At 35.9% G+C, this 15,842-nt stretch overlaps 1 protein-coding gene across 1 annotated transcript in view; it reads left to right on the top strand.

The window, feature by feature from the left end:
• The first annotated feature begins 1,119 nt into the window (after positions 1–1,119).
• The window catches only part of LOC104084403 (echinoderm microtubule-associated protein-like 5), a 36,834-nt gene continuing 22,111 nt past the window's right edge, over positions 1,120–15,842 (top strand). The window contains exons 1-2 of the mRNA XM_009588238.1: positions 1,120–1,237; positions 1,501–1,627. Coding sequence (XP_009586533.1) covers positions 1,120–1,237; positions 1,501–1,627 — 245 coding nt within the window. The remainder of the gene's footprint in view (positions 1,238–1,500; positions 1,628–15,842) is intronic.

Here is a 15,842-nt window from a genome sequence, read left to right as displayed (position 1 = left end):
ATATTATATATATTTTGTATATATATATACAAAATCTATATAGAAAAATACATTCATCACAGTTTAGATTTGGGCATTAATTCTAATGGAATTATGTTGAAATCTGTGTAAAGTGAGATCATAGTTATCTTGATGTTGTAGCATCTGTTTCCATAACATGAAAGCATAGTAGACTGAGGTAGACTGATGTTCATATATGGAACAATCTATTGCAAGATCATAATATCAATAGTTATAAAGTGTTAATTACATTTCGTAGAATTGACTGCTGTTGGTTTTGCCATACTTAATGTTTTCCTTTTCATGTTATAATTCTGAGGGTTCATGAGCCTCCAAACTTGTTCCTTCTGCTCCCAAGTGCAATTTTTCCTCCTTGTCAATTCCTTGGTCTTCAAATATTTTTAAACTATCACTGCTACTCTTTAAATAGTTCTGTGTAATAAATTAACTTAAGTTTTCACTAAAATCTGCTAAATGACCAAAGAGGCACTTTAAATATTAGAGGCATATTAAACATTCATTGGAGAAGAATTTTTATGCACTGTCTTTCTGCATAAAAATATTGAAGACCACATCTGCAAAGTGATTTAATTGCCTACAGAGGGACTTGGTCAACTTTAGCTTTCTGAATCAAAAATTGCAATCTTCAGCGTTTTTGTTCAGCTTCTGCCTGTGACCTGTTAGCATATCTTTGCCCAATAACCTTCTGGTGCTGGTTTTGACACTTCCCTAGGCTGTGGTGCTTTACACAGAACCCTCTTAAGCTATATGTTCAAAAATACTCTAAAAGAAAGAGAGGTCTGTTAAGCTTCACATGAAAAAATACTCTAAAAGAAAGAGAGGTCTGTTAAGCTTCACAAGAAAAGACATTGATATCTTTTTCCACAGAAGTTTGTCTTCATCAGGTCCTATTAATTTCAGTTAGAGTTAAGAACTATTCATAAAGTTGGCATTAGTAGTCTCAATCTTTGAAAAAAAAAAACTGGAGAGTAAGTAACAACCCTGTCACTATTTAGCCTTTTTGCCGTGTTTACTATAGTAAACATCATGTTGATATGCCTGACTGTCCCTAAGCATTGTGTAGGAACCCTGTGCAGACCCATAGATTCCATCCTAATGATGGATCATGAAATTGAGAACAACCTGGCGCTAAATCTTCCAGAACTTAACCGCAGGTGTCATGTAGTGAGGCCCTTTGTTAGTGACCCTGAGTTAAGGCCAACCAAGCAGAAATGGGGTAGCTTTGAATGTCCCTTGAATCTTTAATAGTTTTTTCCACAAAGATATTGTAGAAATTTTTTTTTTTTTTAGAATGTCTTTTATCAACAATGTTCATTATTCCCAACTACTTTTTTTCTGTTGTGTATTTATGTTACTAATAATACATGGTATAATTGTTCTTGTAGTCCAGTACACTGTTAAAAGCTGCACAAATTATGATACAATTTTTTTTTCTGGTATTTTATTTTGTTTTGATACTGTTCACTCTGATTTTGTTAGGTTATGACAGTGATGTGACAAGGGAAAATGAAATCAATTACACCATCAAAGCCTTATCAACAAACATTAGACCAATGTTTGGAATTAAGCCTCATCTGCAACAAAAGGAGCCAACCTTAGATGAAAGGTAATTGCTAAATTAGAATTCTAGCCAAGAAAGCAATCTGAAAAGATGATTAATAGTAAACCATAATTATATTGGAATATATATACAACTTAAAAGGGTATGTATAAAAAGAGTAGAAATATTTCTTTGGAGGAAAAAAACCCACAACTTAAGGAAAGTCTTGCCTAAGGACTAGGCTGTATCTCTTTTTCAGACAGCACAAAAGACTACAAATGATGTATGTGTATTATTATGTTTGGAGAGTTTCTTGAGATAATTGAGTTATTTGCTAGTGTTTGATAATATATTCCTTTTGAAACTTAAATACTGAGTGGTATCTAGTGATGGCATTATAGGCATGAACCTGTACAATTGTTTTATTGAAAGACAGCTCTCAGTTGTTTGTTTTTGCCAGCTAAATCTAATTAGCCATACTAATCTGACTAATTCAGCTGTAATTTCTTCTTGCATTGTTTCTGTCTCCAGATAACTTCTACCTTTCTTTGAAAAAGTCTGTCCACAGTGGTTCTGCAGTTTCTATTAATGAGTCTTGGAAAATTAAGTTGATTTGCTTTGCAATGTTAGTTGTATTGCTTGGTTCACTATGTGCTTTAGAAGAGAAGGGGGTGGGGAGCAGAGTAGAATAAGACCAGCAGGTAAAGTAGATGTGAAGTAGGAAAAAGAATTTATAACCACTAGAATGTAATCTGTTGTAGAATCTGCAACTGAGCACAGGACCCTGAAAGTTGTTGTTTGTTGTCAGCAAAATCTATGTGGACAGTGTATGTGAGGGAAAAGGAAAGAGGGATTGCTAACACGATACAGTGGCGATTGAGGAACACTAGTATTAATGAGAGGGAAGTGAGGAAAACACAACACAATACAATTAGGAGTAAGTACATAGAGAAATAGCAGATTGGAAACTTCCTGCAGGAATGTGAGGAGTTGTGTTACAATATGCATGCCTCTTTCTGCAGTGAAGCTGACAGATCTGTGATGCCCTGTTGAGAAATGCAACCTGATGTTTGTGGGAGTTTTGGTGTCATCTTTTGTTTTCAAGTTGTGTTGCTGAAGGAGAGAATGGATGCTTGCATATAAAGCTGTGGCTCCCTGTCTTGCATTTAAAATGAAAAATGGTCTTTCTGTTTATTAATTAGATGTATTTGATGTGGAAATCAAAAAGAAATAACATGCATGGTATCAACATTTTGGATTTATGTTTACTCTTGTTAACGAAAGCTGTGATTAAAGATTTTTTTTTTTTAAATGAAATTGTAAACCTCTTATACTTCTTTCAATAATTGTTTCTGGAAGCTGAATGAGTTGTGTTTTTCAGTTTCCAATAAAATATTAAATAAAATTAATTCTGTAGTAAGGTAACTAGGTTCTGATTCAAAATGCATGAAAGGTCATGAAAGGATTCCATTGTCTGCATTGTTTAAAAGTTTGGGGCCTTAAAACTTCAAAGAAAAGTTTTTGTGAAGAATAAAAACAGAATATGGTTACTGTATGCATTTTAACTTCTGTTCTGCTGAAGTTAGTATTGTGTATGTTTGGTAAATGTTTTAGTGAGTCTACTTTTGTAGATACTAATTTTTGTTTTATTTTTATTTCCCTTTATTTTTGCTTCCTATGAAGGCAGGGGGTAGTAAGGTAAGTTCATTTACACAAAGTCCAGGATCAAATGCATTTTAATAACTTAAGCTGTTTGGGAAAGTAGTTACACTTTGAAACAGAAGTGAAGGCTTTAACTCTTTACTATTAAATAATAGCTTGTTAATGCGTAGAAAAGGGATAAGGGACAAAGAATAAGCCCAGTTCTCAGTCTGAAGAGACATGAGTGGGTGCTAAATAGAGTGTTTGGGAGGAGGTGAGCAAATCTCATCCTCTTTTCCTCAATACTTTGGAGTTGCTAACGAACAGCTTGACTTAAGTAGCTATAGTCAGAGAGCTCGCCTAACTGCTTGTGAACTTCTGTAAGACTATATCACAGTGTTGATGCAGAGGTTCAACATGGAATAAAAAGTCCAGGGAGCATGTTGGAGAGATGCCTGAAGTGGCTATACGAGTAGTATCACCACGTCTGCACCACTGTGTTGGAGCTAATAAAGCTTCAGGGACGAGAGGAGCATTATTGACTTGGCTGCAGCATTTTACCAAAGCACCTATACTACTTAAGGATCTGAGCTGCTAGGCGTCCACATAGCATTAATATGATACGCAGAGTCGCTAGCTTAGGTGCCTGCATTAGGTAATGAGTTTTTGCACATACTCTATTTAGAATATATGCATACTCAAAAACATGCTCTTACATTTGTAGCACAACAAATCCTTAGGCTGTAGGCCACCCTTCAGACTTGTAGACTGAGCTGTCAGGACTCTTGGACCTACACTGGTTAAGAAAGGAGAACCCCTGTCATACCTACCTGGACCCTGTTTCCACAATGAAATCACGTCCCTGTGGTGACAGATGATAGAATTGTGTTAATCTCTATGTATCCTTCTGCAGACAACTTGACATAATCAAGAAAGCCACTGTTGTCATGTAAATTTTAGATCATACCACTAACAATCTTTATAAAATTAATTCTGGTTTTAGGCTTTTAAAAAAAAAAGTGTATCTGTAAAGTCAGTGTTTCTGTGTAAGTTTATGCAGAGCATGTATAACTTATACAGACTTTTGTTCTGTGTTTGTTCATTTACAGGGTATTTGGGTGTACTTCTCAGAGTGTGGGTAGTACATCTGTGGCTTTCCATGTTATGCGTAGGCTTGTTATATATACTGCCAAACATTAGAAGAGATACATTTCTTGTAGTAACACTTTATTGGAATCCATGTATTCTCAGGATCACAGGTACATACCAGTGTAGAATGTGCTTCTGAGAATGTCTTTCAAATAATTTTGACTTTGTGTATAAAGGAGATTCCTTATCAGAAAGTATCTGAACCTCTTTTATTATTGAGTGTAGGAAGAGTTTAATTCTCTGTGGGAGAAGATGGAGATAAATACTACCAGATAATTGAACTTTAAGGCTATGTATAAAGACATTAAAGACCATACTAAAAATGTAGTTACTATTTAGGATTGTTGTACCTGACAGCTGAAGTGGAATTCATAAACCCTGAGTAGTGAAGTTCCCTCTATATAGCAGGAATATGATTTTTGGTATCCGGAGTATTAAATGAGATAAACAATAGGAGAACACTAAAGGAAGAAGCATACCTGAAATCTCATCTGTTTCCTGCTTCTCACAAAAACATCTGCGAGGCCAGGAGTTGTAGTCTGAGACAGTGGCCTGGATATAGAGTCAGAAATTACTCAACTGGGTACCAAAAATTGATTCACTAGAATTAGTTCGATTCTAATATTATTGAAAGGTTAAGTTGATCTCACCTTTTATGATGTAAGTAGTAGGATGATGTAGGAAATCAGAGTTTTAGGCCATTTAGTCTATCAAAAATTCAAATACACATCACCAGGTGGGTCAAAACAGTGTCGCTTCTTTTTGCTAAAGCTCTGCAGAAAGGAATGAAAGAATCCCTAGGGGCAGAAAGGGAGAATAAGCAAAAGAGGCTGCAGAACACTGCAGTCTGGTGGGTAGGTTGCTTCTCTGTGAGGTATGGAACATGGCATTCTGCTTTTGGTGTAGCATAATAATTTTCTTCCAGTGACCCTTAATTGAAAATGTGAATGCAGTTCCCAGAACGTGAATCTGAACAAAGGATTGTTTTTGTTCTCCAACAGTCGTAGTGTCCTATTCTCAATTTTCTGGTTTTGCTCATGAATTACTTTTTTTCCTTGCAATAGCAGAAGTTTAAAAAAAAAAAAAAAGTTTTCCCCTTCACAACAGCACAGTTTAACTAGGAGCAGTGGACATTTCTGTGTTTTAATCATTTTTATGCCTAACACATTAACTTGAGATGTGACTTGCATCAACTCATACTTCTAGGCAGCATTGCCTTTATTTTTTTCCTTGAGGACAGACATGATTTTCCCCACTTTTTCTCAGACTTTTTTTTTTTTTTAACAATCTTATCTAAGCAATTCATTATTTGAAAGAAATTCATAAAGTAAATATTTTTGATGCCTTAAATGTTTAGGTCTATTTTATCTACTGCTTGAGACAGTTGAAGAAGAAAACAATACATGTTTTAAAGAAGGATTTAGAGATGAATGGAAGAAATAGTGTGCTGCGCACCAAGCCCCAACTTTCAGGCATAACCGTTTGCAGTTTTATTGCATAGTTCCATAATTAGAAAGCAACTGGATTAGTGGGTTCTAGTACTAGAGATGCAGAACCAGAAGTTGCAAGCTATAAAAGAATACAGCTGACAGTAAGTCATTCTAATATTGCCCACTGATGCTGAGAATGAAGGGTAACATGACAGTGGTAGTGTTCAGTCTTCGTTTTGGGACAGTAAGGAAAAATGTAAATGGAACACCTACAAGACTGTGTTAGCTTCAAAGCTATTTCAGCTTCCTTTTGATTGTGTATTTGAAAACACAATTATTTTTATTTGCTCTTGTAGGTTCCCATATAGGTATTTTTACTTTATTGGTAGTTTTGAAATTAAATAAGATTGCTTTAGAGACTTTCTTTCCAAGTCTTAAATGAACATTACTTCATTACATGATGTAATGTTTGAAAAAATAGGCAGGTGATTGGCTAGAGTTAATAAGTCTGAATGTTACTTTTAGCTTTCTTTTAGAAGTTAGTGGGACAGGTATTTTTTGAAAATAAGAGATGCTAGTGCTGTAAAAGTTGATATGCTGAAGAGAAATATGTTGAAGCCTTAAGTTTCAGGTACTTTCTTTTGAAAACTTATGGATGCTAGAACTCAGTCGGTTTAAGGTCTGCTTGCAGTGTAGTTTAAGGTCACCTCTACTAATGATATGCCATTCTCTAGTAGTAAAATTACCATAATATATTGATATTGGAATACTTATTTTAACTTCTGTTGAAAGCAGAAAATGGCATTGGCTGTGAGGCAGCACTCTATAGTTTGAATTATTTATAATTTCTGAATATTAATATTAAAAGATAATATTTTTATGTGAAAAGATGTCTATTGTGTGTCTAATGTGGTTTTGTAATAGCTTTATGGATATTCAGCAGCACAAAATAGACTGGAAAACTGTTTCTATCCCTTACTAAAAGTTCTTTCCTAGTATGTTTTTGTGCTAAATTGCTCAGAAGAAAAATCCATCATGGATAGTTAATTTTGAAAACACTTCTGGCTCAGCTACTCCCTGAACTGCAAATCACTGGAGGTTGGGAGAAGAATCTGGAGAATATCACTCCATTCTTACTCTGTTCTTCTACTCCCTGAAGTGTTCACTATTTGTACCTTAGATAAGAATGGCTGTACCAAATCTCAACAGATCTCAAAACTAAACAACCAGGAATTCTGGTTTAATTTTTCACCAAAAATTTACCATGCTAAATATTCGCAAGCAACTAAAACCTTTGAAAAAGTTTGTCTCTCATAGTCATCACTATCCTGTTTTCTTAATACGTATCATTACTCAGTCCACGTGCTGAGATCTCTTGTATGGGAAGATCCTACTGTTTTATATCTTTCGAAAATTCTTTAGATGCTCTGCATCCACTTCCAGATGCAATTCATAAACAGGCATTGTGGCAAAATTGCTTCAGAAATTTTTTTTTTAAAAATTTTTATTTGTTTTGGTCTTGAGGATTTTTTTGTGTGTGTGGAAGGACATATGCAAAAATATTTTAGATTCTTAGGGAACTAACAAACTATTTACAAACTAGTCTTTTACTGACCCAGAAGTGAAGTGTTGTTTTTTTTTTTTAACCTGATACAGACAGTAAACAAACCTAAAGTGTACTTCCAAGGAGGTGAGAGTGGGAGGAAACTACTGAAATGAGGCCTCCTGTATCTGAACCTCTCAATTATCACCTTGTAATTGCCACTGAAATTCAGAAATTTTACACAAACATCTTCCATATATTTTGGATAAATGGACAGAATGCAATTAGGTTTTTCTGCTTGCCAGTCTAGTGACTTGTGATATGAATGTAAATAGCACAAATTCCAAAGTTCTTTTTGTAAAAAAACAGCTTTATCCTCTCCATTCACTCTGTCAACTTATGTGATCTGGGAGAAGGGAGAAGCCAGGAATCAAAATGAAAAACTATAGAAAGGGACTTCCTATTAGCAGCTTCTTCCCTCTCTCTGTTCACCCTGTTTGCAGAATAAATTAGATTACAAGAAAATTTAAGTTTAACATTTTTTTTAACAGTTTTAGAATGAAAGCGGGGCTTTTTGAAGCTAACCTCTCTGTGAATCAGTTTCTGCACATTGGAATGTACATTAGTGCAGGGCATTAACCTTGAGATTGAAACCCCTGAAATTTCTGGAGATTTCATTCTTCACAAGCAAGAATTTCATTATCGTTAGTTACTTGTATTACTGTGTGTCTGAGCACTAGCGATAGACTAGAACAACATTATGGAAAGGAATGGACTCCCTTTAACCAGTTTGAGGTAATTATTTTTTCCTGCCAAAGCTGAGCTAACTCATGTCTTTGAGGAAATCAAAAAGCCAATTACCAAAGTATCAAGGTTTACCAAATCTTCTCCAGTTTCGAATGCAAGGAAAAAAACCCATTTGTTTTGCAACTAAAATAATCAGATATGACCAGGAAAAAAATGTCTAGAGGAACAATTGCATGGCTCAGTGATGAGGGTTGCAAGATTTGTATTTGGGTTATGATCTGTGTAGCCTGACTTTATCAACAGAACCTAAGAAGTTATGTGAACAATATGCATTTATTGAAGACCTCAAGAAAAGGATAACTGAAACACAGGCATATTGCTAGATAGGTTGAATACAGCTCCAAATAAGTCTTGCATATTCCAGTGGTGAAGACAGCACAGAAGCATTTTATGAAATCTGCCTTGTACCAATTAGGCATCCTATCGTATCTCTATGTATGTAAATATTTACCAGCTAATAATTAGATATGTCACATGTGGTCTATGTGGAAAATCTTGTTCCATACTTAAATCATGAAATTGAAAAAGTAGGATTGGAGATTAAAGAATTGGAACTGCCAAATGAAAGCTAAAAATTTTCCTCTGGCTATATGGACGTTTGGTTCAGTTTACTCAGGATAATTGTAAGAGAACACTGTGCTCCATTCTTGGAGAAACTCTCATTTCCCCTGCATAGTGCTTATTCTGAAAAATATCTGAAGGTATTTGAATTCTGTAGTCCTTGAAGAATTGCATGTTATTGACTGTAAAACCTGTTCAAGATGCATTTGAATTTTATTGGGAGAAAAGGTTTAGCTTTTATATGAAGAAATAATGCATCAGTCTTGCATTGCAAAACAAAGTTGAAACTAATCAGAAGAGATTCAGTAAAACAGATTATTTTCATTTTGGGGGGGGGGGGGGGAATTGGTAGGGGGGGGGGGGGGGGGGGAATCCATTTGTAAGTTGGTAACACTGTTTTCTTAATTTTCTGGAAAGTTTTCCCTAACAGATGAGGGAAAAATTATTTTTGCTTCACCTATAAGTGAAAAAGACTGATAACTGGTGTCTTTGCTGCAGTGGTAGTTCTTAAAAGAAAAGCAAATCAAAACAAAGAAAGTGTACCTATGAATCAGACTAATGAAAAGTGCCCATGCATAGTACAAATATTAGGAAATAATCTGTACATGCCTGTATATTCTCATGGTTAATAATGATTTTTTGCTAGTCAAAGTATAGGAGTATGCATCATACGTGACTGAGAAAACCCATTCAGTGCAGCAGATTTGTGAAACAGATGTCCAAATATCTTCAGTCAGCATAAACTGAATTAAATCATCATGAAAAAGCACTATATATCAGCAATGCTCAGTACCCCACACATTTTGACTAGCTGAGATAATTGTATTTTAGTATAACTGAATGTATTTTTATGAATGAACGTGAACATCTGTCTTTAATAGTGAGTTGACTGTTCTATCCATCAGCTCATTTCGGGAAGTTAAACCTGCAAAACCTTTCTTTGAGTAATTCAGGTGTTGTGTTTGCCAACTCTTTAAACACTTGATAGACTTAAGATGTTTTCGGGTCTGCTTCTGCTTTCTTTCTCTGTTTACAGTAGGAATCATTCCTAAGAATTATATTCTCATGCCAACACATGTTCATAATTCCCATTTAAGTGAATGGGAGTTTTCTGTACAAGTAATAGGTTTACATAACCTATGAAGTTGTGAATAAACCCCTTGTTGTAGAAAGAAGTAAACAAACCAGAAAGTCAATAATAATTCTTTCTATGAATATGACAGCTACCTTTCAGCAAAACTTGTATAAGTAATCCTTTTCTCTTTCCCACCTGCTGCTGAAAAGAGGTTCCAGGTAATGCTTTTATTTTGCTATCTAGTCCATATTTTACTGTCATATCCCATTTTCCTTAAAAAGCCATCTGTCATGTTGGGTGCTATACGTGCACCTATCACTCTTCAGAATATTGCTGTATTACAAATTTTAAATTTATATGTATTCATTGTAGTTCTGTTCCATACAGTAAGCTAGATCCTTATTTACCTACCAATATAAAATTAACTACATGGACCATTAAACTTACCTATGTTTTACAAATATATTTTTCAATAATACTTATTAAAATATAGAGATTAGCACTCTCTCCAGTCCCTAGTGGACAGCTGTCCACCTCAAAGGTGGATTGTTTTACATTTGATGGGACAGTCTCATCTGAGATGTCAAGGTGTACATGTTGCTAAATTATTTAAGTATTAGATTACCTATATGCATGTTAGTGCATACAAAATGGCACTTACTACTCATAGGACACATGAAAATAATTTTGACTAATCATTGTCAAGAAGCAGTATTTAAAAACCACCAGGTTTCATTATCTTTTAATGGAAAGCAGACCTCTAAAGTTTCACAAGTGACTTTGAAAATCTTACCAAGAGTGAATGGAAAGAACTCCTCCTTACTTTTAAAATTAATTCGCTACTTCATGCTTGCCAACACCTTTTGGGGAGGGCAGTGAAAGTTGCTTCATGCTGAAGGCTAGTGCAAAATCAACTGCTAAGTTCTCTGCAAGTCCCCCAAAGTACGAGGTACAGCTGTGGGGACTTTTTCTTTTGTACTAACAGCTATAATTTGTTCTATGAAATAATGCGCAAAATAACACTTGGATTTTTTAAAACAGAAATAAATATTCTAATTGACATTTTCATAAGTTATCATGGAACTCAAAGAATTGATGGCAGTTTATATTACCCGCAAAAGACCATCCCTTGTTCTGTTAATAACTTTAGAAACTCAGTATCAATAATAAAAATAGGGAGTGAAATACAACATCATACAAGACAACATGGGTAGCAGTATCAATAATATTGAAACTATGTCTAAAACCATGAAAAAGGGATTTCTTTGTTTCACAAATTACTTCAAAGTGCTTCTATTCGGTTGTTATGGTCTCATAACAAGAAATATTAAAACATATATACTGATTCTATTTTCACGTTGAAAATAAAGTGCCAATATTAAGGTATTTATTTCCCCTATGATAGATGGCTGGAACTCCCCTTCTACATGTTCAAACTGACTCCATCCATGTGTGCATTCACCCCAAAATGTTATTCATGCTCTCCTTCCCATCTTTTGCACACAGTTGTTGAGCATGCAGCCAGTTACACGTGCAGGTATATGACCACTGTGTGTTGTATATGCCATTAGTCATTTTCCTGCACATTAAATAGCAAATAAAAAATATCTTCAGCTTTTGCACCTTTAAAAAAAGCCCTTGGAAAATGTATTCTGGTGTCCTTCAACATTCCTTCTTTTAAATGCACAAGTTGTCATCCTGAAACTTAATTGGGAAAAAATACATACGCGCTTGTAACTTGCACTCCAGTTCCACTGCTTTGAATCAATATAGAGTTAGTCTTTCATAGATGAATACTTGTAAAAATTGTTTAGGTGACCTGTGAGATAATATAGCTGAGTATAAATTGTCAAGTCAAGTTTTATTGACCAATGTACATTCACTTTATTCTTTTGTATGGTTATGTACAAATGTAAATGTATTCTAATGACTGGCTAAGGATGGATGTCAACCTATATTTGTATCTGTTTATCTGTACAGCCTTTAGGTATAGATAGTCTTTTCAAGCAGTTGTTTCATGTGAGATTGTTTTACCTCTTTTCCCATTCTATCGCAAGGGATTAGCAGACAGCAAATGTCAAAAAAATACCACGTTCTCAATCCAAGCAGCATAGAAATCTTCACTTCCAGTCAGTTCAGTTCCAGTAGCAGAAACCTGTGCCAGCACCATGTCCTTTCCGTTTTTACTGCTTTCATGAAACTTTAGATATGCTCTCCTGCTCTATTTAATTTTTTCAGCTTTTTTTTCTCTAACTCACTTTTTCCTCTATCTTTCAGGTACATAAATGAAATAAGGGGGGGGGGGGGAAAAAAACCCACAAAGGAAAGAAATGAGCTTGAGTGCTGTGTGTCAAATGTGAGGGTGATGAGTGGAAGAAGGGCTCTTTATGCTGTGTTACATCAATTTCTAGAGCAACAGTAATAAGACTGTTGCTGGATTCTCCATAACAAATCAAAAATTAAAAATATAACGTATTTGGAAGCATGCTGGGGTGAGCAGGAGATGGATTGGGCAGTCTTTCCCTCCCCCCATCTGTAAAGCAGGACTGACCTCCAGTGATGGAGCCTACAGCCCTTGCATGCTGCCTGCCTGCTCAACACCGGCATTGTCACTCACTTTTACTCCAGAGCTGTCTGGATGACCTACGGTCATCAAGTTTCCTACTGCTATTAAGCTTGGTTTCAGTGGTTTGGTTTTGTGGTGGGTTCACACCCGCCCCACCCCCACCCCCCTGCCCCAGGAAAAACCTGTTGAACCTGCTTTTCGTTTTCTTTACCTCAAATACGTAACTACAGGGATTTCCTCTGCTGTTTTAGATGTATCTTTTTTATTTCCTTGAATCTCCCCTGACCTTTGCAGTCCTCCCTCAGTCTCTGATTTTTATGTATCTTTGCAACAGCAGTCAAACAGCACTAGCCTCTGACAACTGATAAACATACGCTGTTTCTCCTAAATAATAGCGTTTCTGGGAATGCCTTTTATCTTCTTAGAAGCTCTAAATTGAGATGGGCATAAAAATATTTTTATGGATAGATTCTTAGGAATTGTCCTAAGACTTCCCTCAGTTCCCTACAGTTTGGACTTCTTGCTTCAGATCAGGTGGGTTTTTTTGATGGTAATGCATAGTAGTCTCCTGTCTTTGATCCGAATTCTTCATTTGCTCTTGTGCTACTTTTCATAGATCTTTTTTCTTTTTTTTTCTTTTTTTTTTTTTTTTGAAAGAGTGGCATTAGTTAGTGGTATGTTTCTTAGTCTGCTGTTCAAAGTAGTAGAGAAGTTTATCCAAGATTACTAGATCTAGAATCTGACATTCTTGTTCCATGTGCTGGCTGCAATGTAACCTAAAGGAAGCTACATTTAACGATTTTCTTGCTGTCTGAAAAGCATCAGAAATTATGCTTCTCTCTCAGCTCAGAATGCTCTCTGGAACTGTAAGAGGAGTGTATCTTTTTCTACTTTCCTTTCTTCAAGAAGGTTTGGATTTGTTTCTGCTGGTGCGTGTGTAGGCTGGCAATCATATCTTGGGTGTTGATGCTTCACAGCTGTTGTGGTTTAACCTGGCAGGCAGCTAAACACCACCGTTTGCTCACTCCCCCCCAGTGGGAGAGAATTGGAAAAAAGGTAAAACTCGTGAGTTGAGATAAAGACAATTTAATGGGACAGAAAAGGAAGGGAAAATAGTAATAATGATAAAAGAATACACAAACCGAGTAATGCACAATGCAATTGCTCACCACCCGCTGACCAACACCCAGCCAATTCCCGAGCAGCAGCCGCACCCCCCCAGCAAACTCCCTCCCAGTTTTTTGTTCAGTATGACATCATATGAACGGAATACTTTTTTGGCCAGTTTGGGTCAGCTGTCCTGGGTGTGTCCTCTCCCAGCTTCTTGTGCACCTCCACCCTCCTTGTTGGCAGGGCAGTATGAGAAGCTGAAAAGTCCTTGACTTCATGTAAGCACTGCTCAGCAACAACTAAAACATCAGTGTGTTATCAACATTATTCTCATCCTAAATCCAAAACATAGTACTCTACCAGCTGCTAGGAAGAAAATTAACTCTATCCCAGCTGAAACCAGGACAACAGCTGAGTAAGGTGGCATTGTGATTTCTTTTTAGTCCTTAAGATGTCGTTGACAGCTGGATTTCTTTTTCTCCAGAAGCCTTTTTGAGTTCTACAACATGCCAGTAGAAGCAGCATGCACAACAAACAGCATGCCAGTCTCACATTTCTGCAGTACTCCCTACTGTACTTGCTGTTTCATTTTATAGCTGCTGCATGGGATGAGAGAAGAGGTAACATGACAGTGGAAAACTGGTGAACATTGATATGTTTATTATAGGTTCCTCTTTTTTTCTTCCTCTGTGATTCTTGATGAAACTAATGGTTAGGACCAACAGAATCACTGGTATACAACCTTTGTATACACTGGTATACAATTTTCAGCACATCAGCATTGTTCCTAATTTCCATCTTTAAAAAGAGAAAGGTACATGTTGTGTTTGCTTAATTTAAAAAAGGATTTAAAGTCAAGATTATGTAAGTGGTTTTTAAGGAACCACTTTTGTATAAGCGTTTTTTAAGGAACTTCTTGCATTTGTAAGTGTATTCCTGGTTATGTAATAAATGAGCGGCAATTATGGAGGTATCAAAGGAATTAAGGGACTTTAATTATAATTCAAAATAATAAACTGTAGGTAAGAAAAAAATTGGTTAGCAACTCTTAATATCATTAACCTGTTACACAAATCAGGTATTAGATATATTTCAATAACTGTAATTCTTAGCCATAAAATAGGAGGATATGTATAATTGTGTATGTGCAATTCATTGAACTTGTTAACCCTGTTCATTCTTCAAAGACTTTTGATTGCACAGGCAGAGGACTTGTTCTAGTTTTAAGCAGTGCTTATATTCATATGCAAAAAACCCCACAAACCACTCCACAACCCAAACAAAGCTTTATTTGTTACTATTTTTGGAAGTCAATGTGACCATTTCAAAAAAGATACTGGACATACAAGTTGTGCTTTACAAGAGAAAAGGGAATCTTAATGTAAATTTACCTCAGATGTTTGATGAAGCTGTCTGATTTCACACATACCCACACTCCCCCCCAGCAGATTTTAATTCGACCTGGGCTGTATTAGTTTTTCTCTTTCTCTGTCTCTTCATTTACTTGAATGAATAAGGGCAGGTTTTTATTCTCTGTATCACTGAAGTGCTTTCAGAAAGTCCATCCCCCATACCTTTCCATTTTTGTTCATGCATTTCAGTAGTTTTACTTGATTGGATTTGATTCAATTTGAGTAGCACACAGTGATAAGAAGGCTTCTGTGGCACTGGGAGATACCTGTTACCTCTTGATCAGTGTATTTATCACTGAAATTGCTCATCTACTGTGAAGGTTGGGAACAAATATGGCGAAAGATTTTTTTCCTCTGCAAAACTCTCTCCATATATACTTAATGTGATAAACATTGTGACTTATTGGGAGTGTTTTCTATTGATAATGTAGAAACTTCTGAATAGAAGTGTAGTTTCTTTATTTTTTTAAATTAAATAGAATTTTAATCGTACTTAGCGATGCTATCGTTGTAGTATGACGGGCTAGATGAGAGGATGCTAGGAGTGATAGGACAGAAGAGAAGAAAGGACCTGGAAGATAGCTGGGGAGGCTAGGAATTTCGCATCAAGTTCAAGACCTGGAAAGAGCTGGTTGAGAGACAGTGATTCAAGATTGGTCATGAAATTGGATGTTGGGATTGCTGACAGAAATCAGATGTATACCTTGCTTCCTGTACTGGCCAATATGCTTGTATAGATAATGAGGGCAGCCCAGACTATGCTTGGTTTGCTTTTCCTCCTCTTTCCCAAAAGTTAGGAGAATACTTTTTCACCTTCACAGACGAAGGGACAGGATGCTATGTCTGTGAGCTAGGTCGAGGCTGTAACTGAAAACGAAATTCAAATGCCTTGCTTTTCTGTCTTGAGGTATATAAGAATTTCTTCTAATGGAGACCTTGGAGAGGGGAAAAAAGGATGTGTAACTGGGGACTTTTGAGAATGAAGTC

The sequence above is a fragment of the Fulmarus glacialis genome, unplaced genomic scaffold (assembly GCF_000690835.1).
Source record: "Fulmarus glacialis isolate BGI_N327 unplaced genomic scaffold, ASM69083v1 scaffold40200, whole genome shotgun sequence".
NCBI lineage: Eukaryota > Metazoa > Chordata > Aves > Procellariiformes > Procellariidae > Fulmarus > Fulmarus glacialis.
Note: the sequence above shows the minus strand (reverse complement) of the source record. Positions and strands in the feature narration are given on the sequence as shown.